We start from the raw sequence: 14,223 nt of genomic DNA on the forward strand, positions 1-14,223 counted from the left end.
CATTCTCCTTTGACCTCTCTCATCAGCAACATTTTCTGTCTGCAAAATTGTCTACAGCAGGGTTCTCCAACATGTTGTTCGCGAGCTACTGGTAACTCGCCACCCCTTTCCAAGTAGCTCGCCAAAGTGTTAAAGAATCCTACATCAATTTGAAAACTTGATTAGTCAAATTAGGGGTGGGCGATCTTTTCAAAAAATCATATCACGATCCTTTTAACACAAAATCACGATCCACAATCTGAATTGCAATCTGTCTTTTCAATGTGGCATACACTTAAGAGAATATCCAGACCCAAACTCATCAAGACCTAAATAACACTTTATTTTAAATATCAAACAAAGTTGAATTTAATTGTTCTCTCGTTCGCTAGCTAAGTGGAGTTAAGGAACACGCCCCGAAGCTGGCAAGTGAGTGAGGAGGGCCCCTCCACTCGGCCCGTTGCGTGAATCTTAGATTCGTGCAAATAAATTGGTACTGCAAGTGAACTATGATACGTAGCGAAATGAGAGAAGTCGCAAAATCAACCGGAATGTTCAAGCAAATTATAGAAAAAAACCCGATCTAAATCCGTTAAATAGTTTTCTCGTGAAAAGTGGACAGACAAACAGACGTTGGATTTTAAATATTATATATTAGTAAACCTTCAAAATAATGTGCAGTTCAAGTCTCAACAGCATTCTCAGCATTTCTAGAGCTTAGTAGAGTCAGATAGCTATAAGAATCTTCACCAAGCAGCTCTGAAAATGTCTCCATACCTCTGTGAGTCTGACATGAATGTCATGAAGTCAAAGTTCACAACAAGACTGACAGACGAACATTTAAACGACTCCAGAAGAGTGAACCTCAGTGGCTCCACTCCACCATACACCTGCCTCTCTTGTTGACTCCATGCAGTGCCAGTCATCTGACTAACTAAAAAACACATCACACATGTAACTGGACATGTGAATCAAGTGACACCGTGACATGTGACAAAATGATATCTGTGGATTTGGAATTGCATTGGTTTGTTGTGACAGCATTCATGTTTTAATTCAATAGTGTGAGATACACTAGAAAATGCATACAGACGTATAAAATGCACTTGCAGGTGAACTAAATATTTTTTTTGTGATGTTTCCATGCAAAATGTGAGTTGTGGACACCAACATTTGTAAATGTTCAGGCAAAACAAGCTTATTCAGTATACAAATATACAATATACAAATCTGTTAATGTTCCCCCAATTCTGAGTATATTGCTCACATTACATATTATTTAATTTATGAATGGTGGAAATACATGATTGTATTTTTAACTGGTAGTACATTCTGAATGATGGTTGAATTGCCAAATTTCTACTATGCTGGAAGCAAATAAATGGGTTTCTTTCTAAGAGATGAGGATGTCTTCTGCACCCTTAAACTACAACCTATCCCAAACTGGTCACATTACTTTTCTTAGCATTTTCTTTGTTTTTAGGAATTTATGCTTCCATATTTCTTTAAAGCTACCAGATATTTTCAGAACCTCGAGTTAGTCAACTTAATCCAGACTAAAATGCTTCAGTGAATTGCTTTGGAATTGCTTGACATCTGTGGCATTATTCTTCTAAGGGAAACAACCTTGATAACTAACCAGATTTTTTGGGGTAGTTTTGTTTGTTCTCTCTTCCTCCTGCCTTATAGTCCAGCTCAAGCCTTTTATAGGAAATATTTTAACTGTCTCCAGATATGTTGCATTTGTTCTAATGGTTTAGAGAATTAATGGAAGTTCAGCTATAAAAATGATAACATTAATGGATATTCAAGTTGTTTTTTTATAGTGTGCATGGAATTATACAAAGACAAATTGTTTGGACAATGGCTAGTCTAGCTGTTTCACAGTGCTTTGGCCCAGGTTCAGTCCCCATGGGAAACAGTTTGCATGCCTTCTCTCTTTTTCTGTTGTCTGTGTTGTACTCCAAATATGTTCAGTTAAGGTATATTGAGAAGTCCAAGTTGACCAACCATAATTAAGTGTTTATAAGAATTTCTGTGTTTGTAAGTGTGGAAGACTTAAACTTTACTTCTTCAAATACAGTGTGCTGAGAAAATTAAGGTGTGAAGTCTAAGTGACAACTGCTTCTTTCACACTTCCAAGAAATAATAAATACTGTTTGTAGAGTAATTGTTTTTGTTTCATTTATAAACATAATGTAATCTTTTGACATTTTTTTTTCATTTCTCTTTACAGTAAACAGTGCATAAATTGCTATTGTTTTCAAACTAAAAGCAAGTACCAGGTTCATCTGGCAAGATAGAACTGGTTACAGAGATAAAAGTATGATTTTGAATTTTTGGCCTCTTTGTGTATGAGGCGTAATCGGGTTTAAAATATTAATGTAGAAGTAAGTATTAATGCATTACCTCTTATGGCAAAGGCGCTATATAGGAGTCGACCCGACCCAGACTGACAGTGGAGACACGTATAAAAATGAACCACAAAGATTTTATTTTTATCTTCGGCCGTGGGGCATGTCTTCCCCGTGTCCCACAGGTCCTATTCAGTCCCCAAAATGCACAAAAAGAAAAACGCACTCTTCTTCCTCCACTCCTCCCAGGCAGCTTTGTCTTTGTCCTCCTCCTCCCAACTCTGGCACCTTGAGTAGAGGCTGAAGGCTCTTCTTATAGCCCACATGGAAGTGCCTCAGGTGATAATAAACCTAATTCAGGCTGCACTTTCGGGTGTGGCTGCATTCCAGCCCACATTGGCTCATTAAGCCGTGCAGCTCCTCCTGGTGGTGGCCACAGAGTCCAAGTCACACTCCTCAGCCTCCCTGGAAAAGTCTATTCGGGGGTCCTGGAGAGGAGGGTCTGTCAAATAGTCGAACCTTGGATTCAGGAGGAACAGTGTGGTTTTCGTCCTGGTCGTGGAACAGTGGACCAGCTCTACACCCTTAGCAGGGTCCTGGAGGGTGCATGGGAATTTGCCCAACCAGTCTACATTTGTTTTGTGGACTTGGAAAAGGCGTTTGACCGTGTCCCTCGGGGAATCCTGTGGGGGGTACTCCGAGAGTACGGGGTACCGGACCCCCTGATAAGGGCTGTTTGGTCCCTGTATGATTGGTGTCAGAGCTTGGTCTGCATTGCCGGCAGTAAGTCGAACCCGCTTCCAGTGAGAGTTGGACTCCGCCAGGGCTGCCCTTTGTCACCGATTCTGTTCATAACTTTTATGGACAGAAGTTCTAGGTGCAGCCAGGGTGTTGAGAGGGTCCAGTTTGGTGGACTCAGGATTGGGTCACTGCTTTTTGCAGATGATGTTGTCCTGTTTGCTTCATCAGGCCGTGATCTTCAGCTCTCTCTGGATCGATTCGCAGCTGAGTGTGAAGCGGCTGGGATGGGAATCAGCACCTCCAAATCCGAGACCATGGTCCTCAGCCGAAAAAGGGTGGAATGCTCTCTCAGGGTTGGGAGCGAGATCCTGCCCCAAGTGGAGGAGTTCAAGTATCTTGGGGTCTTGTTCACGAGTGAGGGAAGAATGGAGCGCGAGGTCGACAGGCGGATTGGTGCGGCATCCGCAGTGATGAGTGCTCTGCATCGGTCTGTCGGGGTGAAAAAGGAGCTGAGCCGCAAGGCGAAGCTCTCAATTTACCAGTCGATCTATGTTCCTACCCTCACCTATGGTCATGAGCTATGGGTAGTGACCGAAAGAACGAGATCGTGAATACAAGCGGCTGAAATGAGTTTCCTCCGCAGGGTGTCTGGGCTTTCCCTTAAAGATAGGGTGAGAAGCTCAGTCATCCGGGAGGGGCTCAGAGTAGAGCCGCTGCTCCTCCGCATCGAGAGGAGTCAGATGAGGTGGCTCGGGCATCTGATCAGGATGCCTCCTGGACACCTCCCTGGTGAGGTGTTCCGGGCACGTCCAACCGGGAGGAGGCCCCGGGGAAGACCCAGGACACGCTGGAGGGACTGTGTCTCTCGGCTGGCCTGGGAACGCCTCGGGATTCCCCCGGAAGAGCTAGAAGAAGTGGCTGGGGAGAGGGAAGTCTGGGCATCTCTGCTCAAGCTGCTGCCCCCGCGACCCGACCTCGGATAAGTGGAAGAGGATGGATGAATGGATGGAATACATACAAGTTTTAAATGTAATTTGAATAAAAACATACCTCCAAAAAAGGCGGGCATCCAAATTTTAAATTAAATCCCATTCACAGAAAGCTTGCCCACAAAAATGGTATACATATTTTTTAACAAGTTAATTAAAACTAGGTAGGAGGTCAGAGCACAGTTGTTTGTTTTGCATCATAAGTTCAATTATTAAAAGAGGGTAGGAATTGCTGGAATTTATTTTGCTTTTGGGGTGAGGGAGGATCATGTTATTACCTATAGGCATTGTCAGATTTATATCTCAAAACTGCTTACAGTAAGTTTCACATTGAAAGCATGTCACATTTAGGACTGTAGTTGCTAAAATCTCGAGACTCCTCAGTTGCTGGAGTTGCTTGCACAAGTCAATTACAGTCCATGACTAATTTCAAGAGTGTTTCTGAGTTTTCACACTGAGTCTAACATGCACATTTCATCACGTGTTGCACAAGGTTAGGGTGATGTTTGCAGCTATTTCACGTAAAGAGTGCTGGAATATGAACAGAAACATGAAACAGTCACAAAATGCTCCCTATAAATATCCTCAATAATTTAATGAATTAATTCAGTTCTCTTTAACATTAGATATCTCTGACCCCCAACCCCTCTCCTTCCCCCTCGGAGTCACTGAGGAGGAGCAGTCCTGTAGATTACTGTGCCTGTCTATTAATTTCACTGTTAAGAGAAGCAGTATAGTATTTAACTGGATGAATCATACTTTATTTATACAGAGTATCTGGAATGGAGCTTACAAGAATATTTTGTTATGAGCAGTATTATTACAGTTGTACATAAGACATTTGAAAAATGAGAGGAGACCATCCAGTCCGTCTAGCCCATTTGTTTGGATTGAATTCTTCCATGTGAAGCCTGAAAACCATGAGAACTCATTTAGATCATTTATGTCAGATAGAAAGCCCAATGGGGGGCTGGGTGGGCTTGTGGCCTCAGAACCCCTGCAAATTTTTTTTGTCCAGCCCTCTGGAGTTTTTTATTTTATTTTTTCTGTCCTCCTGGCCTTACTTTATTCTTTGTTATTTAGTATTGCCTAATCTTATTTTTATATTTTTATTTTTTATAAACTTTTTTTTCTTGTAAAGCACTTTCAGCTACATCACTTGTGTGAAGATGTGCTATATAAATAAATGTTGTTTAGCTAATATGTCATCCAGAGACATATTGCAACACTAAGTTATTTATTTTTTCTATTGTTCCGTGAAAGTCCATGAAATGTTTGAAAGTTTCCAAAGCTGGAATCGCGTGTTTTTCCATTTTGAAATGTTGTTATATTTTAGGGATTAACTATTTACATTTGGAAATTATTTCTCACAAAAACATATAAACTCTACTTAAATACAAAAGTAAAATGTTTTCCTAATTTCTGCTCACGTGCAAACCTCAGTCATTCAATTTTATTTTTACACTAGGGGGCTTACCCCGTGCTCACTTCACTCACCACCCCCCTGGCCTGCACTTCACGCCAGCCACCCAAGGAGATGCGGTTGCTCCTCCGAAACCCCCTCTTAAACGGTGATATATTGGGAAACAAATACGTCGAGGTTTTTTTTTTTTTACCTCCTCTTTGCTTGATCAGCTGCTGGCTTGCTGCCGCCACCATGCCGCCTGATCTGCATCTCGTGCGGCGCTTCGAACATTTAAAAGCCTGTACAGCAGCTGTCTTTGTCATCTACTCTTTGTCTTTTATTTCTGGCTCCGGGTGTGCTTAAATCTGTTGGCACAAAATCTCGTCTCACAGAGCATGAGTTCTCGATGTTTTAGTTTATAATTTAAAAACGTAATAAGAATCTGAAAATCTAACAACATCATATTAAAGTTTGATAAATACTGAAAAGAATGACACCAAACATATATATATATATATATATATATATATATATATATATATATATATATATATATATATATATATGTATATGTAGATTTTAAAATAAGCCTGATTTAAAGCGTGACAAAAAATGTCACATAAAATCGTTGCACTTTTAGGCTTAGGATTTCATATATACACTGCCTGGCCAAAAAAAAAGTCGCACCTGGATTTAACTAAGCAAATAGGTACGAGCCTCCTATTGGATAATTACTGCATGGGCGATTATCTTTCAGCTGGCAACAAGTTATTTAACCCCAACTGGTGCAATGAGTTGCTTCTTATTTCTTAAACAACCATGTCGAAAGACACATCTCGTGGTCGTGGAAAAGATGTTAGTCTGTTTGAGAAGGGTCAAATCATTGGCATGCATCAAGCAGAGAAAACATCTAAGGAGATTGCAGAAACTACTAAAATTTGGTTAAGAACTGTCCAACGCATTATTAAAAACTGGAAGGATAGTGGGGACACATCGTCTTCGAGGAAGAAATGTGGCCGGAAAAAAATCCTGAATGATCGTGATCGGCGATCACTTAAACGTTTGGTGAAATCAAATCGAAGAAAAACAACAGTAGAACTCAGGTCTATGTTTAATAGTGAAAGTAAGAGCATTTCCACACGCACAATGTGAAGGGAACTCAAGGGATTGGGACTGAACAGCTGTGTAGCCGTAAGAAAACCACTAATCAGTGAGGCAAACCGGAAAAAAAGGCTTCAATTTGCTAAGGAGCATAAAGATTAGACTCTGGAGCAATGGAAGAAGGTCATATGGTCTGATGAGTCCAGATTTACCCAGATCCAGAGTTGAGAATCTTTGGGATGTGCTGGAGAAGGCTTTGCACAGCGGTCAGACTCTACCATCATCAATGCAAGATCTTGGTGAAAAATTAATGCAACACTGGATGGAACTAAATCCTGTGACATTGCAGAAGCTTATCGAAACAATGCCACAGCGAATGCGTGCCGTAATCAAAGCTAAAGGCGGTCCAACGAAATTTTAGAGTGTGTGACCTTTTTTTATTTTGGTGGTGACTTTTTTTTTGGCCAGGCAGTGTATATAGAGTAGATTATGGTTTTCATAGTTCTCATTATTTAAGAGTGCTTGAGTTATGCTTGGTACATAAAGCAGAGGTGTATAAAAACCCAATGGTCATGAATGTTGTAGAGTGACCAAAACATATTGAGACTGAATGTGAATCCTGTGGAAGACTGCTGGGCTCAAGCTCTGTGAAAGGGTGAGATGCACAGTAATATGGGAAAACATCAAAATAGCTACTTCTTCAGACCAGGAGGTGCCTGCTGAGGTAGCTACCATATTCCTGGACATTTTTCTTGGGTTATGTGGAAAGGCATAGCCTACAAGGAGACAACCATGGGGAGATTCAGGACACTGGGGGGATTATAACTCAGTTGGCTTGAGAGTGTCTAGAAATTCCCCAGGTAGGAGTTGGAAGTTGTAGAGGATAGGGTGCCCTTGCCTGTCTTGCTCAACTTGTTGCTACTGTAGTTGTCTTCAGGATACTGTATGTGGAGTGAGAGTGAAGTGATAGTAAAGGAATAGTAAATCAAAGAGGCAAGGATGACATTTAATTTTGTTGCATTAATTACAATTTTTGAAAAGTTTAGACTTTGCTTGGACCAGCAAAAGTGAACATGCAACTGAAGGTATACAGTGCAGTACAGTTATAAATGTTGTTAAATTAATAAACATTAAGCTCTTTGAAATTGTGTGCTCTCCTTTCTTCTAATATCTTGTGTATGTATGTTTTTACTTTTTTCATAGAGGGAGAGGTGTATGCTTGGGGTCATAATGGATATAGTCAGTTAGGAAATGGAACTACAAACCAAGGACTGACACCTGCTCAAGTGTCCACTAATCTACTGAACAAGAAGGTCACTCAGGTGGCCTGTGGCTCTCACCACACTATCGCCTTAACACAGGATGGAGAGGTAAGCGTCACCATATTTGTGTTATGATTCAGACACTTCCTTAAAACAATTGTGTTTATGAAACAAGTGGAATTACTGGTTTGCTTTGGTCTGTTTAACACACGTTACCTTCAGTAATGTGTTTAGAGTAAAACACAATCAAGAAACATTATACATAATTTACAAGATACATTAAATCAGGCATGTCCAAAGCCCGGCCTGGGGGCCAATTGCGGCCCGTGTTCAAATTTCCACCAGCCCGCAGCCTCTGTCATAAAATCAATAACATGTGGCCTGCTAGCACAGTTGAGCACTGTAAAATACACACGTACAAAAAAGCTATTTTATATTTCACCAGAGGATGGCAGTAGACCTGTGGCCGCACTCTCGCCGCGTGACCCTTGTGTGATCCTTTCCAGCCCATTTCTAAAATAGTGACTGTAACTAAAAAAAGGAAAGTTGACAGCGAGGGCCGCCGCTTCCAGGACAAGTGGAAATTGGAGTATTTTTTCACTGAAATAAGAAACAACTATGTCTGCCTAATTTGCCAAGAGACTGTGGCTGTTTTTAAGGAATTCAGCATTAAGAGGCACTACCAGAGGCACAAACATGCTAACTGGGAACAAACGCTGCGAAAAATTGAAGCAACTGGAAGCTGTTTTAACGGCACAGCAGCGCTTTTTCACAAGAACCTGTGAGTCAAATGCAAATGCCACAAAGGTGAGCCATGAGGTGGCAATGATGATTGCCAAGCACTGCAAACCTTTTACTGAGGGTGAATTTATTAAAGACTGCGTGATGAAAATGGTGGAGAAAATTGGTCCTGTGAAGAAGCAAGCATTTGCCAATGTTTGCCTGGCTCATAACACTGTGGTACGGAGAATTGAAGATGTTTCGTCTGATATTAAGAGACAGTTAGAGGCAAAGGGAGTGGAGTTTGACTTTTTTTCGTTAGCCACCGACGAAAGCACGGATGCATCTGACACCGCTCAGTTACTGATTTTTTTTGAGAGGAGTGGACAATGAAGTGAACGTGAGTGAAGAGCTACTTGACCTCCAGAGCCTTAAGGACCAAACAAGAGGAACAGATTTGTTTCTGTTTGTTCTGTCGTAGATGACATGAAACTACCGTGGAATAAAGTCACTGAGATTATTACGGATGGCGCACCTGCCATGGCTGGCGAGCGAAGTGGATTATCAACCCTAGTCTGTGACAAAGTCAGCAAAGAAGGAGGCAAAGCTATAAAACTCCACTCACTGTATTATTCACCAACAAGTTCTCTGTGCCAAACATCTGAAATGGTTATGGTCATGGTTATGAAACCTAAAGGCTATTAATTATATTCGCTCCAAAGCCCTGTGCCACCGCCTATTTTAACAGTTTCTACTCGACATCCAGGCTGAATACGGAGATGTGTATCACAACGACGTAAAATGGTTCAGTCGGGGGTCTGCACTGCTGCGCTTCTACTCTCTTAGGGAGGAAATCTGACAATTCTTGGCAAAAAAGGGACAACCGATGAAAGAACTATCTGATCCTGTTTGGCTGGCTAATTTTGGATTTTTAGTTGACATAACACGACATCTGAACGTGCTGAACACAAGCCTTCAGGGGCAAAATGCAGTGGTAAGCCAAATGTATTCACACATCAAAGACTTTGGGACCAAGCTGCTACTTTTCCAATGGCACCTGTCACAAATGCAGCCCAATACTACATATTTCCCATCGCTGCAGGAAATAATGACCAGTTTTCCATAGAACAATATCAGTGCGCAAATGAGGAGGTATGCAGCAGACATCTCATCTCTGGCTGAGGAGTTTCAACAGCGCTTTCGTGATTTTGCAGCTATTGAAAAGGAGATCACACTTTTTTCCTCTCCTTTCTCCGTGGACCCTGATGACACCCCAGTCCACCTGCAGCTGGAGCTCATTGAGCTGCAGTGTGACGCCGAGTGCTTTTACCGCCAGCTGGATAAAGGCAGGTTTCAAGAGATTCGAACATTTGCCATGAAAATGCTGAGCTTGTTTGGCTCGACATACTTGTGCGAGAGGACATTCTCGGTTATGAACATTAGCAAGAACCGCGTGAGGATGAAACTAAGTGACTCTCACCTCCGTGACATCAGGCGCATCAAAACCACTGTTTCTGAGCCAAATCTGGCCTATTTACTGCAGTTGAGATCTCAGTATCCCCCTTCACATTAGTGCAGGCAAGTTATATGTTTAGTCTTCTGAGGTGAATAAATTCTAAAATCTCAGTTAATTGATTTTTTTTGTGATGATCAAAACCACAGTTTTGAATATGCACTGTGTCTTTTCAATCCGTGTATTATTTGTTCTTTTGTTTTTCAATTGACAATCAAACCAGGTCTCATAAACCTGACAAATTAAATATTAAAATCAAATTCGGTCTGGGTCCGTGGTCTGTGTACTTTTTGGTATTTGAAATTTCATTTTAGAAGCAAAAACGAAAAAACGAAAATGAAAGGAATTTTCAGATTTTGATTTTTGATTAAAGAATAAAATGATGGAAAATAAGGTATTTTTTAATTCTGTGGTAACAAATAGCAGTCATAAACTTAAAATTACACATATTTTTCTGGATTTATTTGTGATTCAAATAATGAAAGTGTTATAGCTCAAAAATAACAAAACAGACGCATTTTTGTTGTCTGAAACTGGAGGTACTTCTTCTTCTGCGCGATTTTTGACGATACCTACGAACAGTCCTCCTCACAACACATCGACCGACGGCCTTGAAGTTACACTGCATGGTATCAGCAGAGGATGGACCATTACGTTGCTTTTCGGAACAGTGAAAGAGTGACACTCCGGGACGAGGACATGATTGCAGAAAAACTGAGTCGCATCTTTCCGTTAAAAATACAAGCTTTGCAAACTTTGCTTCATTGATGTATCAGTTCTTTTATGAACGTTATTGTTGTTACTTACTATGAAACAGCTAACATTTGGTGATTTCATTTACTAACACTAAGTCTGGCAATTTTTATAGTGCTAGCATTTTTAATGGTTGCTCATTGACTTTTACCAGCTACTATAGCTAGTAATCGTTTCGAGTATTAACAGTGCACACAAATGTAACACATTAGGAGAGCAACGTGATTAAAATTTACCAGACTTAGTGTTAGTAAATGAAATCACCAAATGTTAACTGTTTCGTAGTAAGTAACAACAATAACGTTCATAAAAGAACTGCTACATCAATGAAGCAAAGTTTGCAAAGCTTGTATTTTTACCTGAAAGATGTGACTCAGTTTTTCTACAGTCACGTCCTCGTCCTGGAGTGAACATTGATTTTTAATGTTCTGAAAAACAACTTCAACTTCAAGGCCGTCGGTCGATGAGTTGTGAGGAGAACTGTTTGCACGTGTCATCAAATATCGCGCAGAAGAAGTACCACCTCTGGTGCCAGACAACGAAAATGCGTCTGTTTTGTTGTTTTTGAGCTATTACACTTTCATTATTTGAATCACAAATGAATCCAGAAAAGTATGTGAAATTTTAAGTTTATGACTGCTATTTGTTACCACAGAATTAAAAAATACCTTATTTTCCATCATTTTATTCTTTAATCAAAAATCAAAATCTGAAAATTCCTTTCATTTTCGTTTTTTCGTTTTTGCTTCTAAAATGAAATTTCAAATACCAAAAAGTACACGGACCGTCTGGCAGCCCGATTTTTCCATTTCGAATTTTTGATGCGAGTCAAAAATTGAAATAATGAAAAACACGGCCTTTCTCATTTTTGATATCCGATTCAAAATCAAATAACATATTTTTTTGATTTTTGATGGTCAATTGAAAAATGAAAGAACGAGTGATACACGGATTCATATGGCCCTCAATGTTTTGTACTTCTGAATAAGATAGCTGTTAGTGTTATTTTCCTGTTCACATCTTTTGAATTTAGAAGTTTACAGTGAGCATTTAATAGTGAATAATATGTAATGTTTCAAATTAACCTAGATATGTTTAATCTTCCCGAAAGTTTTTTTTTCCTGACAGACTTTTTCTTCATTTTATGTGGTCTTCAAATATGAAAGGCTGAGTGATTTTGGTAAAAACCTGTTTAGATTTATTTGTGTTCTGTGTGAAGGAAAGACAAAGTATGCCATTTGCAATAAAAATTTAATAAAGTAGTTCATTTGCATTTAATGTTAATGGTTCAAAGAATGTCAGGCTGAATGGTCGGCCCCCCACACATTTTCACCTCACCAAATCTGGCCCTCTTTGCAAAAAGTTTGGACACCCCTACATTAAATACTTAGTTTTGTGAAGTGTTTACAGATAAAGTAAGTATAGTAGAGAATATTCAAGACATATTAAACAATTTGGAATTATAGAAGTGGTGTACTTTTTTAAATATTAAAGAACCTAAACCAAAATAGCATCACCAGACAAAATATACAATAGAGTCATCGGAAAAGAGAGTGATTCTATATATAGTACCTATAACATCATTTACTCCAAAAAGTTCACAAATTGGAGAAATTCATATTGAAGAGAGAGTAGCTAGATTTATAAAATTATATACAAATAGGTGTGTCCGACTGGGCTGCCACTAACATTGCCTTTTGCTTGCTTTTTGTCCAGATTTATATATCCAGCTATCTGAAATTACACATAAAACTTTAGGCTGATGTCACATTACGCAACTTATAGACATGAGGTATGTCACATTTTCCAGCTGTAGTTGCTGATCTTGTCACCAGACCATGGCAATTTAAATTATTGAAAATCACTGCCCATGTCACATTTTCCGGCCGATTATCGATCTTCCAGCACAGTCGTGCTTACCCCTTTTCTGACTGCCATTAGCATGCTGCCTGACAGGTTACCAGGTACAGTAACTTCAGTTGCAATCTCTGCCTTTTATTTTTCTTTTTTTCTTTCTGTCATGGTACGTAAAATACATGACTTCAGAAAGATGAGTTTCTTTTCTGCTTGTGAGGTCTCAAAACACCCATGTTCTTTATTCTTGGTCTGCATTGTATGCATTGTACTTCCAGATGTTCATGCACTGCTTCTCAGCTCTCATGCCCACTGAGCCCAGCCCTATGAGTATAAACAAAAACAAACCGGTGTGATTTTGTAGGAGCGACTCATGGGCTCATTGTGACGAGTCGCTGACTATGTCACATTATGCGATTGGCTTCATGGGAGAGTGCCACCGACTGCCTCTAAGAATATGTAAATGTAGGTTACGACCTAAAATTTCTTTGCTTGACTTTAAGTACTGATTTTGTGATTTTACTCTTGACAGCAAATTTTGTTTTCTGTTTTCAATGACACTGCGGTGGGCTGGTGCCCTGCCCGGGGTTTGTTTCCTGCCTTGTGCCCTGTGTTGGCTGGGATTGGCTCCAGCAGACCCCCATGACCCTGTAGTTAGGATATAGTGGGTTGAATAATGAATGGATGGATGTTTTCAAACATTGGATGGATCTCTGGCTTAGAGCTTTACATTGTATATCTAACTGTGTTTCTTCAAACATTTCTACCAGCATTCTGTTTCTTTGTATTCATTGCAGATAAAAAGTTTAGGACTAACCTATTATACTTGCTTTGCATATATATTTACATTATAATTGTTAAACAGAAGTGCATAGCTTCAATAAAAATACAGATTAACACATTTTTGACTTCCTAAGTTTAAACTGTGTCTCTTACCACAATTTGACCTTCAATAATATACTTTCAACACAAAATGTTTTGTGCTTACAGGTTTATGCTTGGGGTTACAATAATTCTGGACAGGTTGGATCAGGGTCTACTGCAAACCAGCCAACTCCTAGAAGAGTGAGCAGCTGCTTGCAAAATAAAGTTGCAGTAAATATTGCTTGTGGACAGTTGTGCTCTATGGCTGTGCTGGATAACGGAGAGGTAAGAGAATGTTGAGTCTGTAAGTCCTCACAGGTGGCACAGTGGTATTGCTGCTGCTTTGCAGTAAGGAGACTGTGGAAGATTGTGGGTTCGCTTCCCGGTTCCTCCCTGTGTGGATAGCGCTTTGAGTACTGAGAAAAGCGCTATATAAATGTAATGAATTATTATTAATCTGGTGTTTGTTGTGTATTTTATTTCTCCCCCAAGTGGCAGAGTGGGGCATGAGTTACTAAAAATAATACATGCACAGTGTATGTGGCGCTGTATCATACTAGAACCACAAACCTCAGAAATGGTTGATGACATATGCTTCATTCAGCAAGATTTCTGCTATAGTTTGGCATTAAAACAACACTAATGATGATCTATTATTTATTCTCTTCAGAATGGACTCTCTTGTTAT

The 14,223-nt window shown here is 39.9% G+C and overlaps 1 protein-coding gene across 1 annotated transcript in view; it reads left to right on the forward strand.

Moving 5' to 3' along the window:
* Window positions 1–14,223, forward strand: part of rcbtb2 (regulator of chromosome condensation (RCC1) and BTB (POZ) domain containing protein 2) — an 81,926-nt gene that overhangs the window by 20,942 nt on the left and 46,761 nt on the right. The window contains exons 4-5 of the mRNA XM_028799244.2: window positions 7,773–7,939; window positions 13,662–13,820. Of these exons, the coding sequence (XP_028655077.1) occupies window positions 7,773–7,939; window positions 13,662–13,820 (326 nt within the window). The remainder of the gene's footprint in view (window positions 1–7,772; window positions 7,940–13,661; window positions 13,821–14,223) is intronic.

Source organism: Erpetoichthys calabaricus, chromosome 4 (genome assembly GCF_900747795.2).
Source record: "Erpetoichthys calabaricus chromosome 4, fErpCal1.3, whole genome shotgun sequence".
Classification (NCBI taxonomy): domain Eukaryota; kingdom Metazoa; phylum Chordata; class Cladistia; order Polypteriformes; family Polypteridae; genus Erpetoichthys; species Erpetoichthys calabaricus.